The sequence below is a fragment of the Mya arenaria genome, chromosome 5 (assembly GCF_026914265.1).
Source record: "Mya arenaria isolate MELC-2E11 chromosome 5, ASM2691426v1".
Lineage (NCBI taxonomy): Eukaryota > Metazoa > Mollusca > Bivalvia > Myida > Myidae > Mya > Mya arenaria.
Genome location: NC_069126.1, coordinates 10520830 through 10538267, shown reverse-complemented (window position 1 = coordinate 10538267; position 17438 = coordinate 10520830). Strand labels below are relative to the sequence as shown.

General features: G+C 33.2%; 1 protein-coding gene across 1 annotated transcript; it reads right to left on the bottom strand.

Annotated features, from left to right (window-relative positions):
• Positions 1–184: 184 nt before the first annotated feature.
• LOC128234075 (porphobilinogen deaminase-like) lies at positions 185–13531 on the bottom strand. Its single transcript, XM_052948063.1, has 11 exons — positions 13358–13531; positions 11502–11574; positions 11149–11198; positions 10751–10884; positions 8328–8405; positions 6485–6560; positions 5980–6093; positions 5218–5376; positions 4451–4504; positions 3847–3942; positions 185–3639 (listed from the first exon to the last, which is right to left on the bottom strand). The coding sequence occupies exons 1-11, from the start codon at positions 13403–13405 to the stop codon at positions 3403–3405; spliced, it is 1119 nt and encodes a 372-aa protein (XP_052804023.1). The 5' UTR covers positions 13406–13531; the 3' UTR covers positions 185–3402.
• Between the last annotated feature and the right edge of the window lie 3907 nt (positions 13532–17438).

Below are 17438 nucleotides of genomic sequence, written 5' to 3'. Positions count from 1 at the left end.
GGAACATCCAGGGTCTCTTAACAGCTCATATTTGTCAAACCTGAAAATTAGCCAGGAGCCTATGGGAGTATGAGCTCTTCATACCCAAAGACGGGAAAAGGGCTTAGATCCCTTTGAAATTGTTTTCAAAGTAATTTTCATTTCATTTCAGGTGTTTTCTACGGTTTTTGAACAATTTCATTTAATTCATATATGGGTGAAGTTAAAAGCTCAACCCTGATTTCAGGATTAGGTAATCCTGAGTTTAAAAAGCTCTGTACAATGGTTTTAAGTAAGAAGGTCTAAACCATGATTTCAGGATTATTCCTGAACTAAGAACCCCTGTAAATCTTCCATGCATTGGTGTAGTTCTAAGATTCCGCACATTCAGAATTAACAGGTAACTTAATATGAAACTGAAACATCAACAAAAATTGTTTAATAGTTTTATTTGATATTTAACAACTGACAATTATGTTTGATGTTAACTATAAATAATCTGCTTAACAATATGTCAACTGTTTAACAATAAATCTACACATATATATATACAATCTAGAAAAGTTTAAATTTAAAAGTTCATACATGTACCAAGGAATATTTAAGTTAAACAGCAAAACATGAACAATTTTTTTAACAAAAATTGCCAAATTGGTATTGATAATTGGTATTGATAATTCTCAATAAACCATCCATATTTATCACAAACTATGGTCTATAATCATGTTCTTACACAGATGGGTTTATTGATGGTACAATTGTACAATTATACATTATTTCAATAAGTGTACTATAAACACTGCATTTGATAATACATGCATTTAATAACATACTTTAAAGGTGCACTCTCACAGATTTACCATTTTTACAACTTTTTTATTTTTTTTGTCTTGGAAAGAGCAAATATTTACATAAATATCTGCAAACCAGTGATATAAAACTGCTGACAAAAAATCAGATCGTAGATTTTCATATTTCCGTTCGAAAATTAATGTTTTATGGCTTAAACCGTTACTAACAGTTTAAGAAAAAATGCATAAAACATTAATTTTTGAACTTAAATATAAAAATCTGCGTTGTGAACTTTTGTCAGCAGTCTTTTATCATTGGTTTCCATGGATTTTCGTAAAAATTGGCTTGTTCCAGGACAAAAAAAAAAAAGTTGTCAAAACGTCCAATCTGTGAGAGTGCAGCTTTAACAAACATCGAGGAGGGCAGCTTCTAATGGTGTTTAGACGTGTGGCCCAACCCAATTGTATATCAATACATTATGATATATTGCATGAATAACCATTTATTATATGCATCCTGGTGGTTTACAGAGATTTATTTGTGAAATGAAAAATGGTATTTCACTGCTTAGAACAGTGAAAATATATAATTAATAATTTCCACTGTTTTGAAAATTTAGCAAAATCTGCTATCCAAATGAACATCAGTGCGCACAGGACTTGGACACAATATCAACATCATTTTTAAAATGATGCTTTGTGTGCATACAGTTTGGCACATTTTTCTAATTAAATGCAGTTCAATATCCTAGAATACCACTTTTCTGCGTATAATAAATAGAACAATTGTTTATTTCAGTGCAAGATCACTATACATTTCACCTTTGTGCTGTTCAAACAACTGAATTTATATCATTTTATTTTTCAGCGTTATAGTTGGATGACCCCAGTGAATGTTGTGAATTACGAGATATAAACACTGAATATTTTAGAACTGTAGTTCATCTGTCTATGAGGATATTTGGTCAGTGAGGGATAATCATAAACCTTTGCACTATAATAACAATGGACTGACCAAATGTTTTTATTCAGCGTTGATCCACAATGCTAAAATATTCAATATCCTTAATAAAGTATGAATTATCAAATGTTTTCCAACAAGTGGAAAATATACATAAAACATGCCAGCTGTATACATGAACAAAAAATCAGCTGTCAAGTGGTTGAGAAAAAATAAAATATAAAATATTTTGATTTAGAACACTGAGCACATTTAATTGGTGTGTTGAAAATGAATTATGATCATATAAATTTATATTCAGATAAAAAAGTCAACAAAAAATGCATCTAATTCAGCTGGCTTTGACCTATAATATGAGGGATATGATCGCATATTATTATATGTAACACACTGAGTCATTAAACAATGTACATTTCAGCCATTCATTCATAATAAGACAATGGAATAGCACCTAATAATTTTTTTAATGTTTTTGGTATGATATAATGCTATAAATAGTTGGGAATGAAAATGTCTAATTAAACATGCAAGGGAATGGCAGATGAATATACAAACAGCTGTAAAGTCCACATGGGGACCTCGATCAGTCATTTTCTAAAAATATTTTTTTTTTTTTTGCTTTTTTTATAATAATTATCAAAACAAAATAATGGCATTATGATATGTTAATAAAAGTGTGCATATATTGGCGAGTATTGGATAAAACCTATGTACTACTCAACAATAAAATTATTAAAAAGCAATAATTTAAAAACAACAACATTCTTAAAATACAGCATTGAAGAAGTATATATTAGAATACATTATTATATGCTTTCTGGTGGCTTATAGAGAACTATCCATGAAATAAAAATGATATTTCACTGTTTTAAACAGTGAAATAACATTTTGATATTTTTCACTGTTTTGAAATTTTAGCCCCCTCTCAATTCCATATCAAAAATCAGCGTTCAAAGGGCTGGGACACATATTCAATAACGTCTTTTCTGAAATGATATTACGTTCACATTTAATTTGGCACGCTTTTATGAAAATCTTCAATTAAACTGTCATTTAAAATCCTTTTCAGGAATATAATTAAAAAGAAAAATTGTTTATTTCAGTGTAAGATCACAATATATATCACCTCATATATGCCAAAAGTAAATAATTCACTAATGGCTATGTCACTCATGAAATAAAGCTGTTGGTGCTCGCTTGGTGAAATCTATTACGATCTTACACTGTAACAAACAATATGTTCTGAAACCTTCTTACTATTCACCTGTGGAATAACCATAGCCTTGCTACTTCTGTAGTGTTAAAGAAATTAAATCCAAGAAAGTAAAGAAATTCTCTACTTCCCAGAATTTGTTATGGTAGGGACTTTTGTAGCTAAACATGCTTTCGGAAAAATAAATAATAATTTTCTGAAAAACATGTAAAAGTGCAAGAATAGTTTGTCTGCCAAGTAGTTTTGATAATTGACACCTGGGAATCATAATCTTACCTATCACTCAAACTTTCACCAATTCCTGCTTTCCAATATGATAACCTAATAATAATGATATATGAGTGATAAAATATAATATGTAATGCAGTAGTTGCAAAATCATGTCTCAAAATAAATACTTATATCTTAAAAACATGAACACATAACAAAGGAAAGACAATCTAAATTAAATATGAAATCTAGGATGACGCAGTTTCTGCCATTTTTGCTTTTTCTACAGCTTCTTGCTCTTTTCTCTTCTGTTCCGCGATCACAGCCTCTGCTGTCTGCCTCTTCGCCTCCGCCAGAATGTCTGCTGCTTCGGTTACTAGGAGACGGTTTGCGAGCTCCATCCCAGCAGCCTCAGCGGTCTGGCACAGTACCAGCTCTATGTTGCCATGGACAATAGCAGAAAATGTGTGCCCATTGGTTGCCTTCTGCAAATATTCAAATATCTATATCAATAAATGGCAAACTTCTTAAAATGTAACTTCCTAAAGCATAATCTAAAATCACTGGTACAGTGATTAAAATGTGATTAAATACTTCCAGGCTGGGAATATTAATTGAATGTGGCCCACAATTCAAACAGCCAAATACCATTTTATAATACGGTAAATAAAGAGTCAAGTATGTAACATTACCTTCTTAGCGGCCGGTTCCTCTGGAAACGTCTTGGTAACAGTGTCTATAACACTCTGTTTACCATCTATACTGTACACTCCACCTTTTAACGAAATCTGAAAAACATATGTGCACATTGGAATTATATTGTGTCCATATATTATAATGGTTGTATCAAACACTTATTTATTTTACATTATTTTACACAAACATATAATACTATGGCACAATGAGTTTCATATTATCAAACTAATATGCATGTATTAAACATAATTTGAACAGTAAATCCAGTCCAAACACAACAAGAGTTATCACAGTCGTGATGAATACCCCAAGGATGCCACCATTACAAGTTTAAACGGAAAAAAATACAGGTGCTCAATAGCCCCAAACATTCCTTTGAAGTTGGATGACTGTAGGTACAATAAATCTTATCATTGGACTGAGTGAAATATGAAAGAAATGGCAGGTGCATCAAAGCCTGTGCTGACCCATTATTCCTATACAACAGATTCGGTATAATACATTACGTGCAAAAAGTACATAAAGTAAGGTATTGTTAATTGAGATGAGTCACAAGGCTTGAGCATATTGGAAAATCTACAAAATTTAAAACCTTCTCACCTGTGAGTCTGTCAGGGTTGAACACACACAAACTGGAACACTACAGCCTCCCTCCTGAAACAATACACCAATAGTTAATATATATGTTGCCAGGTCTGGTCTATTGCTTTACTGTACATTAATCTGAACACACCCTTTCTTTTCCATATTTCATATTGTATTGCTTTCTTAATATTCTTCAGTCATTCCCCTACTTACATTCATTTTCATAATCATCACACTACCCTTTATTCAACCCTTCCCCCACCCCCACCATTTCTCATGTATTTACACATTGCATTATTAATAGTGGTGGTTAACCACAAAGACGCACTCAATACATTCTGGTTTTCCCAGCACAAGCCTCAAAAGTTGTTGTCTTTCTTACATTTTATGATAAAGCTCTCAGCCCTAATATATTCGAATTACAGTAACAAACCAATGTTCCTACAGTGACACTATCGCAAGGTTACATCATTTTTTACAAACATTGGTCAGAATATTATATTGAAATGATCTGTACACAAAAGAAATATTTTTCATGATTCAACATTTTTATTTGTTGAAAAGAAAAGAATAAGAGTTGGTCGAAATAGTAGAAGGTAACCTTAACAATTTATAAAGATTAAAGAACAAATTGACCATTGATTACCACTGAAAGAATGTACGAAATTCATGTGTGAAATTCAATGTGGTCAAATGCCATGAAAATCCTGTTCTGTTCGGTAATCTGTGTCTTACGTCTGATGAAACAGATGTTAAACTGGCCTGTCAAATACTGAACATACCAGCTGTTTTAGGAAAGCCCTCTCAGCAATGCACTGTAGGGCGGTGTCCTGGTCATGGATTGGGGACAATAGGGCAAGGGTTTTCTCATCCCCCGCCCGACACTCCACTGCCATTGCTCCTTGGCTTACTGCATACATGCACTCAGAAGGTGTGAGGACCTGCAAATGAATTATAAACTTGAACGTTTCATACAATCATATTAATATTAACACAAATACTTAAATAAAAATTCAGCAATTTGTTATTTGGAATAAAAAGGCCATGTTTGTGAATAGTTTGTATACAGTGGCACATCCAGACTACTCAGAGAGATGGTTGGTTGTTTGCTTGCTTGGGAATGACTAAATGACTGTGAGATGACTGATGATTTAAACATTAATTTAAATTTGATTTGAATCATAAGAACAACATAGTTCAAAATTGTAATTTACTTCTTTTAATTTGTTTCTCTAGGACCCAAATTCTCGAAAAAAACATAGCATAAAAATTTCTGCTAAATTACGTTCTTAAACTAGAGTTTACATAAAAAATAGTTTACTATGAATATCTTGGGAGAATGGTGGCCTTTAAAAGTTTCAAAAACTGTTTAATAGGAGAAAATAACATGATATTTTAACCAACACAAAACTAGTGTGCTCAGCTTGATCCTGTTAAGAGGGACTTGAGATTGTTTGAGAAATTGGGGTCAACGGTTAATAATTTAAGCAAGGACTTTTTTGGTGAGTCAGTCAACCTATAACTAAACTAAGACAAAAACTAACCTGTGCAATTCTGTCATTCCAGCCCATGCGTACAAGCCCCGCCTCGGCCAGTATGATGGCATCATATTTATTATCCTCATCTAGCTTCTTCAACCGTGTGTTTAGGTTACCTCTCTTGGATTAGGGTCAAGGAAATGGCAATGATTTTACTTCAACCATTTTATACAAGCAAAGCCAGACAAAATGATGCGTATGTTAGTCACACTTGGGGGGAAGGCAATTTTTCTAGTTTACATTGTGCTCAGTGTTTAACGTCAACGTTTTTTTGTCAACACATTACTATGCTATTCACTTAAAGTATTAAGAATAAACGATTCTCAATCTTGAAAAAATAATCTCCATGCCCATCAAAGGCATGATAACTGTTGTCAAGTTGTTATTTTTATTGACTGCTACTGTAACATTTATAAACACTCTTTATTGATTGCTACAGCCTACATCAATTTTCAACAATAATCTAAAAGAAAATGTTACCATTAAAGATATTGCAGAAATAAAAGGATACAATATTTTCAAACTTAAATGTTGGAAATCTTCTAGCCAGCTGAGCAGCCCTTCGAAGAGAGCTTGTGCCAATCACACTGCAAAAGATAAATAAAAATATTTGTTATGACATTTATTTATCTGAAACTGCATCCTAATATTATGATTTAATATCACTTTGTGTGATAATCTTCCAGTCATCAAGGAAAAAATGTCAAGCGTAAAGTTTAATGTAATTTTTAGGGATGCAAACAAATATTTGATCGAACATTTGAAATTGAATGACAAAATAACTTGCAAGGGCCGAGGTATTATAGTTTGTACAATCTGTACAAAGAAACATGAAATGCAGGAATAATTGGTAGAGCAAAATTCAAGTCAGCTGTAGTTTTGGTCAGTTGTATTCCTTATTCTCTTAATCTAGCCAGGCATTGTAAAGATAAAAATCAATAATCTTCGTCTGGGTAACAGTGAGAGTTATGATTGATGTCCTTTGGGTGTCCGAAAATTAGGTACGCAAAATAAATTATTTTGGAAAATAATTATGGGTGTCCGAATATTTAGAGTGTCCGAACTCTTAGGTGAATTACGGTAATTAATGTTCGAGTTTTTCTGTTATTATTTTTTTTATAGGTGAAAAAAGTGAGAAGTGTAAGTTGTTAGTGGCAGAAGTTTGAAAGAAAGCTAAGTGGATACTCTAGAATGGGTATTTTCAATGTATCATTCTGTCTTTAAAAACAACACCAAAGTGTTAAGTGTCCATCTACCATCAAATGTTTGCAATTTATTATGGCAACTGCTGTTATTCCTTCTGTTTGTAGTAACTTGCTTTGAACAGTATGTAACAGAAACCTCAGAAATAGGAGTGTTAACTTCATATTTCGATTTCAAGATCAATTATTTTGCAAGAGGAATGAATTAAAAAAGTTTATTTCACACTGCTGATGTGATCTGTGTTTACACTGATAAAAATCAATGTCATAAAACTTCATAACCCTCTGTTTAACTGATTTTGTTCGATTTATTGACAGTCTCTCTATTTTCTCATATTGAAAAGTACCATCAATAACTTAACAGTGTCATAAATTAATTGATCATACCTTGATATCTATTTATTATTGACAAAACTGTCAAATATCCTCAGGGCATATATGAGAGGTAAAATATGGCTCATTTCAATTAATAAAAACATTTCAATTTATTAGCTTATAAACATTAAATGTTGATGAAAAGGGTTGACATTCAAAATATAACAATGCAATTTATGTCACATTGTCTTGACAAGAGCCTATATATCATATAATTGTCTTTCAAAAAATAAATTGTATTGATACTATATAAATGTGTCATTTTTCTGTTCTGACTGATCATATTCAATGAAGGTTTGATGAATTTTATGCATGTTGCATGCTGATTCATCAGGGGTTTGACAATGATAAATCTAGAATCTATGTTGTACACATAGCATCATTGCTCTGGTGTGCAAGAATGCATGCTGATAAAGAGCAGCTACGATCATATATATCAAAAGGATTTCAAGGTCACCTTTTATGAGCCCCTTTTCATCAATACATTTTCATGGTCATCTTTTTATATTAGCACTTATGAACTTGCATATCAACAAAAATTTCACCAGCCCATAAGATCTTGGGATAATAAGATTTTCAAGGTCACCTTTTATGAACACCAATGGTACTTACATGTACATGTCAACAATATTATCACGGTCACCCATTATTAGCTCCACAGACTTTTAATATCAACAAAATGTTCAAGGTCACCTGTTACTTTCCTATCAAGTAGACTTTAAAGGTCACCTTTAATGAGCCCCTATGTACTTTCAACAATGAGGTTTTCAATGCTACCTGTTTTCATCTAGGTCATCCAGTTTCTTGCCCTTGTGTTTGGGGTGCATCACAACTGCATCATACTCACTGTCACGTCTGAAATGGAAATCACATGTATGTAGCACAAACCTTTCAAATTAACAAGTTCCCTTGTAATTATTGGACTCAAACTCATAGAAATTAGTTAAAAGTCTACTCATAAAATATATTCCCGCTTGAAACAAAGTTTTTATCAACCATGGCGTAAATGGGAGCCTTGCTCCACCTCGTAACTTGTTAAAGTTTGTTTGTCAGAGATGGTCCAAATAATAATCCATTATTATAAAATGATAAAACCATGGGCTAATAAAAATCAAAATAATTTACTATAATATCAATACTTTATTGATCAATGACAACCAGCGTCTGAATAATAACATGGACTTTGGACTCACTTGTACACACAACTAGGACTCACTTGTACACACAACTAGGACTCACTTGTACACACAACTAGGACTCACTTGTATACCCAACTAGGACTCACTTGTATACCCAACTAGGACTCAATTGTATACACAACTAGGACTCACTTGTATACACAACTAGGACTCACTTGTATACACAACTAGGACTCACTTGTACACACAACTAGGACTCACTTGTACACACAACTAGGACTCACTTGTATACACAACTAGGACTCACTTGTGGGCTGTTTCAAAAAAAAATGACTAGTTCCTGGAAATGCAACTTCACCTGTTTTTAACTGAACCATTAAAATTTACACACCACTAAGTAGTAAATGTTGCACTCCTGACAAACTCTGGTTGTCATCATATAGTGTCAGATATTGGAGGAATAGCAAGTTCACAATGTACATTTTTTGGCCTGAACTCAAAGATTACATGTATTGCTTCACAAATAACATTTTAAATCTAAAGAAAAATACTTGCACTAGAAGTTTAAGACTTTCTTTTGAAAAGTTTCCCTAATTATTTGTGCGATTATTTTTTCATAGTATGTTTGTTCATTGCCATGGTTTTACAAGATAACTACAGTTACAAGAATTCTCAGGAAAACCAGCTTAAGTTAAGGTATTGAACTAATGAACAAAGGATTTTAAATGATAAATGCAGTATTTTCTTAATGAGAGCCATTCAAATTATCCATGTTTTTGTAAATGTCCCAAATATCTGTTGCACTCCTGACATTTTTGCTGTTTTTTTTTTTTTATTTTTTTTTTGGTCTGACATATTCTAATCAAACTTTGCAAAGTAGTGCAAAAAGTTGGTACATAACTGAAATACAGCGAATTGTGCAAATTGCTTATCAAGAAATAATTATACAATAGAAAAACTTAATGGTACCATTTTTTTAAACAGCCCTTGTATAAGGACTCACTTGTATACACAACTAGGACTCACTTGTACACACAACTAGGACTCACTTGTACACACAACTAGGACTCACTTGTATACACAGCTAGGACTCACTTGTACACACAACTAGGATTCACTTGTACACACAACTAGGACTCACTTGTATACACAATTAGGACTCACTTGTATACACAACTAGGACTGACTTGTATACACAACTAGGACTGACTTGTATAAACAATTAGGACTCACTTGTATACCCAACTAGGACTCACTTGTATACACAATTAGGACTCACTTGTATACACAACTAGGACTAACTTGTACACACAACTAGGACTCACTTGTATAAACAACTAGGACTCACTTGTGCACACAACTAGGACTAACTTGTATACTCAACTAGGACTCACTTGTACACACAACTAGGACTCACTTATACACACAACTAGGACTTACTTGTATACCTAACTAGGAGTCACTTGTACACACAACTAGGACTCACTTGTACACACAACTTAGACTCACTTGTACACACAACTAGGACTCACTTGTATACACAACTAGGACTCACTTGTACACACAAATAGGAATCACTTGTATGCCCAACTAGGACACACTTGTAGACTTAACTAGGACTCACTTGTATACACAACTAGGACTCACTTGTATACACAACTAGGACTCACTTGTATACACAACTAGGACTCACTTGTATACACAACTAAGAATCACTTGTACACACAACTAGGACTCACTTGTACACACAACTAGGACTCACTTGTACACACAACTAGGACTCACTTGTATACCCAACTAGGACTCACTCGTATACACAACTAGGACTCACTTGTACACACAACTAGGACTCACTTGTACACACAACTAGGACTAACTTGTACACACAACTAGGACTCACTTGTACACACAACTAGGACTAACGTGTATACACAACTAGGACTCACTTGTATACACAACTAGGACTCACTTGTACACACAACTAGGACTCACTTGTATACATAACTAGGACTCACTTGTTTACACAACTAGGACCCACTTATATACATAACTAGGACTCACTTGTATACACAGCCAATGACAAGACTATCCACAATCCTCGTGGGAAGATCCTTCAAGGAATGGACGACAAAATCAACATCTCCTTTCTCCAGGGCCAGCTCCAGCTCCCGTGTAAACAAATCCTTAGCTCCAATCTGTGCAAAAAAATAAACATAGATTTTTTTCTACGACTCCATTTTAGAATATATGAAAACATTTGTCTGTATTGTTTGAACTGTTTAAGGTACAATTCTGGACTGTCAAAAGCAACATTATGGTATTGAACTTGAGCAGAGGTAAACACAAGTTTTGACTCATTCAATTGATCATTACCTTCACCTGATTCAATCATTTTACAGTTTACTACTACAACGATAGTTACTGAGAAATTTTCAGCTTTGAGTTTACTTATGCTTTACCTTTGAAAGAGCTGAATCTAATATTTTGTCCCCTGTTGTTGTCATAGAAACTGAAAAAACACAAGAAAAACCCAATACATTAATAGTTCTCAGTTTGTATTATTGTTCCTTGTATTCATCAACTAATTAATATTGAAAAAAATGATTGATATTTATAAATGATTAAACTCATATTGATTCAGGCAATCTTATTTTACACAGTATAATTCATAGAATAGAAGAACTGTTTTATCTTAATGATGTTAAACAAGATTTTAGAATTGTTTCAATAAAATTAAAAAGTAAAATTTTGTTTTTAATTGATAAATAAAGGGTAGTCATCTCAATTATTCCTATCCTGCAAAACAACCTACCGACTTCAAACTCGTAGTTGGAATGTATCTCCTTCAATTTAGCAATGATAGTGTTGGTTTGAATAAGAGCCAGCTGAAATCAGAAACAACAAAATGGTTGTCATATCCTAGAAGTCTGGTTTAAAGAATGTCAGGGCTGTGTTCAAAGAAAAATCGCTGCACCTGTACTTGCTTTCACAAAACAATATCTCAGACCTGATGGATGTCAACATACACCAGAGGAAATGAAGATTACGACCAATAAACCAGTTTGTGAACATTTGAATTTGGTCCTGAATTTTGTATTATATTGTGTGAACCTACAAAGAATGTTCAGAAAGTTCAATCTGTTGCAAACCAGTCATCTAACTTAAGACTCTTAAAAGTGTACATGACTAATAGCATGCACATACAAGATCAAGGCAATAATGGTAAAATGAATAGCACTTACACTATCTTATTATTAGTAAATTTCATGCAATGCTAAATTAGTGGTTTATGAATTTATCATACTTTTCTGTTTAATTTCAGATTAGGCACATATTGAGGTCGGACCAAGTAGCAGTGAGAAGCAAGGTCATCCAGGGCATTGCGGTTGTGCTTATTATTTGTTCACAGACAGGATACAAACACACATGTGTATTTCTGTCAGTACACAGGTGTTGATAATATTTGGAAAAATGAAAGTTTTTCTTAAGTCAGAATTTTCTCTAGCAAACAACTTGAATCAATGCATCACGATGAATAAAAATGACCACTTAATGGTCGTTTCAGGTCAGACCCAGCTCAACTATGATATAAACTGCTACACTGACACAGCAGCAAAGGATTCTGTAGGGAAAATATCCAGTATTAAGGACTCTGTGTTCATTTTGTATGTATATATTTCCAGCTGGGGCAAAATGAGTCCTTGTATAAAAATATTTCAATACATGCATAGATGACTTCAGACAGCAGTGCCAGAGGAACATAATAATAAAATGTACATGTCCATTGTTTCTATGTTTAGATCTAGCTATGACTGTTTTATTTAGCAACACTCGGAACAGTGCACAGTTTGAGGGCCGAAATCCAAACAGTTCAGGAGGTAATTTTGCAACTATTTTGGAGTGTTTTTGTTAACATTGCGTATGAAACATGTTTGGTTTATGTGAAAACAATTGTCAAAGAACAGGTAACATCCAAATCTTGATTAGTAATAATCTGCCTAAGGCCAACCTTGCAAAAAACATGTATGTGAAATTATGTATAATTATTATGCCATCTTAATTCACTACTTAGCTGCAAAGTTATATTTTGTTTACACTGTTATTCAAAGCATGCGATTTGCAAATGTAATTAAGTGTAATTTTTGTTAAATTTATTAATATCTTAAACATAGGTCATCATAACTGAGGGGCCTCAAAAATGTGAAATTGCTGTGCCCTCTGATGTCATTCCCCAAAAGGCTACATTTTGACCTTTTAGCATTTAGAACAAGGAATGGCATTCATAAGAAAAATATTCCACTAAACAAGACAAAACCTCCACAGGGATTTGTGTACTGTTCAGATTTGGCCTGTTAACCCGTATACCAGTGAAACACAGGACCAGTCCCCAGTTTAAAATATCTCCCAGAAAAAATAACAACCTAGTTTCCACTGGTCATATGGAACTAACAATAACATGTATCTATATATATATTCTACCCAAATCAATAATCAGTTATTAATTGATTATGTGCAATGTCGTGAGGAGTTCGACATTAACTGAAGATAGATTTAAGCAAAGTTGATCAAACTGTTACACCATGCCGGTATTATACAATGTTACATGATTAAAATTATTTACATGTATATACATTGTACCTATGTACTGTTTATTTTTTGTAAACATACCTGGCTTTTTCTTGATCCAACTTTAACAACTGTTTTCGTTCCTTCCATTTTTACTAATTAGATTAACGGTATAAATATTATAAGTAACTATCAATAAACACATGTGCACAAAATCAAGTTCAAAGTCTTGTTATTCTTGAATGTCAACTTGTCCACGTTTCAGCTTAAAGTGTACTTTCATTTTAATATGAGGCTTAGAGTAACTTCCGGGTCACAATACAAAAACTGTTGTCTGCATCTTTTGATCAGACTCTATCCGACGCTTGACGCTGAAAGAAGGTGCATGAGTTATGTAATAGCTACTCTTATATCCTCTATTCAAATTATTATTTGTATATTTCACGTTATAATTAATATTTTTTGTTTTTATTAAGCTATCACACCACAGCATATATCTGTTAAATGAGGTATAAACACTATAAACTTTATCTTGACTTTTGACGGAGCAGACAACAGTTTTTATTGCACCAATGTGGGGAAAATTAAATTTACTATTTAATCTGTATCTGCTAGCTTAAAAAACAATGGTGTAAGAGTCACTGATTCAGACATCGCGAAAGTTAGGAAAAAGTCTTGGTCATTTGGACCGACATCCTCTGACATTTTGTCGGTCCGAAATTTTTTGTTTGAAAATTAGTCCAAATAATTGTACGTTGACGGATTTTTTTTAGATTTTTGATATGGCAAATCCTTCACGTACAAATTGTTTAGTATCAAAAGCGGGTAGTTGTTCCGATCAGGATTCCGGGTTAAAGCATATAGCGTCTATAAAATATCATAAAAACAAGAAATATTACCAGATAATGTTATTTTATATTAGTTCCGTACACAAAAAATAAACATCCAACTTATAATTATGAGTTTGACGGCTTTTCTTCATTTCATTCTGTCAAAACATAACGATATATACATGAAGGGCACCTGCAAGGCTTCAGGGCACAGTTTTAAATCGCTCGGAACATTTCGGCCATGGCCGAGTTGTTACGATTGTATAACGAGGTCTATCTCGAAGCTTTTGTCGGAGGAGGCCGAGTTATTACGATTGTATCGAGTTGTTCCCCTTCGCATAATAGTTTTCTGTGTCAGTCAACTTTCGTTTTATTGGAAAGGTAAACAACTTGTTTTAATGCATTAAATGCTTGTTTAGTGCAAAATGGCATTTCACTTACATGGTAAAATATGAATATAACTCTATGATCAATTTCAACCATAAAATACTTCACTTAAAACAATTTCAATATTTTTAAAACACCCCCGTTTTTTGCACATTCCCGTTTAGACGTTAGGGATTGGAAGAATCCGGTATAACACGTCTAATATTTTAGACTAGTTTGAAAATATGCTTTTTCAAAGCTTTTGTTGCTAATTTTACATTTCCATCTGCTTCGTTCGTTCTTTTTTGCAAGGTTTTGCCCTGAAATAAATTTTAAGGTAGCCATTATTTGACACTCGCACTTAATCATTATGTGAATTATGATTGGTCGATTTGTTGGCAATTTGTATTGTGACGAATTTACCACAGCCGCAGGGCTCTCGCGAGGGGGCGACTTGGGCGAAGTGGTCGCCTAAAATTCCCAGACTTCGCCCATTTGTATCATCAAAGCGACATTGACTTCGCCGAAATTATTTAGCACATTGTAAATCTGTCAATCAGTGAGTATTTAGCCACTGTCCCATTAGTCAAAACATCGCAATTAGCCATTTATAAAATTTGGTAATCCGATAATTGGGCAGTGTCATCCAATTACCGAAACATTGCCAGTAGGCAGAGCTATTAAAAGTTAACCAATCAGAATGTACATTGAGAAGACCCTGATCAAATGATATAAGTTCGTTAAAATTAGTAAAAAAAAGTAATTGAAATATGTATTGAAAAAAACAATGCAAGACATTTTAAACATTGTTGCTTTTGAAGCAGACGGTAATAGCAATCTCGGGCCATCGGCAAGGTGGCGCTAAGAAAATCAATAACATGACGTATCAACCAATATTTTATTGGTTTAAGTGAAATGTTCATGATAAAATATTGATTTGTAAACACAAAAATAATTTTGTTTTGCTTTATGTAGAGTTTACTTCCAGTATTTTTCTACTGTTTTTGACGTCAAAAAGTCGGCGAGATCGCCATTTTGTCAGAACAATTTTCCAAGTTAATTAAATTAATTTCTCCACCTCCCATTATGTATTGGCAAAGTTTTCATCAAGGACAGTGAATTAAATGTCATTTGGTCCTTAAATGTCAGCATATTGAAAATTATTTAGCCAGAGACAAGTAAATAACAGCATAGGCTGAATGTGACATTCGTACCCTATCCCGAACGTACCAAAATAAGATTCGCCCCCCCCCCCTACTATATTGGCAGTTCATTTATAAGGTCATTGTGATTGTTTCAAATCCTTAGCTGTCTTGGTTTTCTTTATTTCATTTTAGATGCTATTTGGAGATAAACTATGTAACATTGACAAATACACTTTTTCTGAGCCAAAATTGATACATTATTTTATATATTTATAGCAATCAATTTGAATGTGAATATAAACTTAGGTGTGTGGTATGGCATAGTTTTTGTATCAGGTGTTACAAAAAGTATCACTTCTCCCTAAAGTCTCCCCACTTCTCCCTAAATTGACTGAAGGGAGAAGTCACTTCTCCCAAAATTTTCAGCCTAGTGAGAGCCCTGAGCCGTATAAAATAGTTGACGGTAACCTAAAAAGTTGTTTCTTTATTTTTGATAAGAATAATTTTAACCAATCAGAATGCTGATTGTAACCAATCAAAGTGCTTCGTTTTCAACCAATCGACGATCAGTTTAAACAACCAATGAAAGTATTGATTTGCTTGAGCGCTTTTCGAGGCTTGTATAACACCGAGTTTTTCATAGTATTGTCATTCTGGATGCAGTTGGCATACAGCTTACATCAAAGAAATAATAGGTGTTAATCAACTTGAACTTTGTAGTTGCTTATCTAAAATATTAACTATATTTATCGAAAAGCTCAACTTTGAAGTATTGTATAGTTAATAGCTGATGAGTGGACCGGGTTGTTGTTGAAAGATACGATAGATAATTTAATGTCTACACTTTTATGCTCTTGCTAGAAAGCTCAGCTATCCTGTGAGGCATAGAAGTTGGAACTTCAACAATCTTTCAGAGAAAGCTCTGCTTTTCTGTTCGATGAAGTTAGAGCGTATTTATATTTAGATTGCAGATGCAAAGAAAGAAAGTGAACACATTTTATGTATTTACCACGAAAGCTCGGCTATCTGGCATTTCATAACTGAGTAGTATTTTAAGTATTGTAATTTTGAAAGATACAACTCTGTGTCTTATGCAAGAAAGCCCAGCTTTCTGTTAATTCACAGAGATCACTGATAAAGCAGTAGATTTAAAGAGTTGGAAAATCATTTTAATAAGTTGATCATAGGCATTTTGGTAAAAGGAAAATTACTTATACAAAACTTCTTCTATAATTATTTTGTGATTATTTATTTGGAGCTTAATCAAAATCATTTGTACACAATCAAAAGGTTAAGTAACCTTGAGGAAAATTATTATATAGTTTCATCTTTTGTCATTTATTAAAGAGTTCTGCCATAACTTTGATAAAATAGTGTACAGCCACTCGGTACACTCCGAACACGTTACAGTATTTTTCGAAACGTCCCGCTATCGGTTTCGTAATCAAATAATATGTTCCAATGGATAAGATTGTTTGGAACATTTGGAACTATCGTTTAAAACAATTTTCAGGACAAAAGTTTATCATTTTATCGTTTCAAAACATCGCGCGATATATACACAGTAGTAAACATTATTTGGTAATGTATTGCGAAGGGAGGCATATTATGTTGCCTGTTGTTTGACTTAGTGCGGTACGCATTCCGACATCTACACTACCGGAAAATGAAATTGGATTGGTAAACAAATGGTTATTTGACAATATCATTGATAAACACGCAAGTTTCTGTTACACAAAATAAATTATTCTTGCTTTTAAATGGTGTTTGATAATTGATAAAGATTAAATCTTCATTATTTTTCTACATCTGGCCGTAAAAACTGTCAGTCAGGCGGACTGA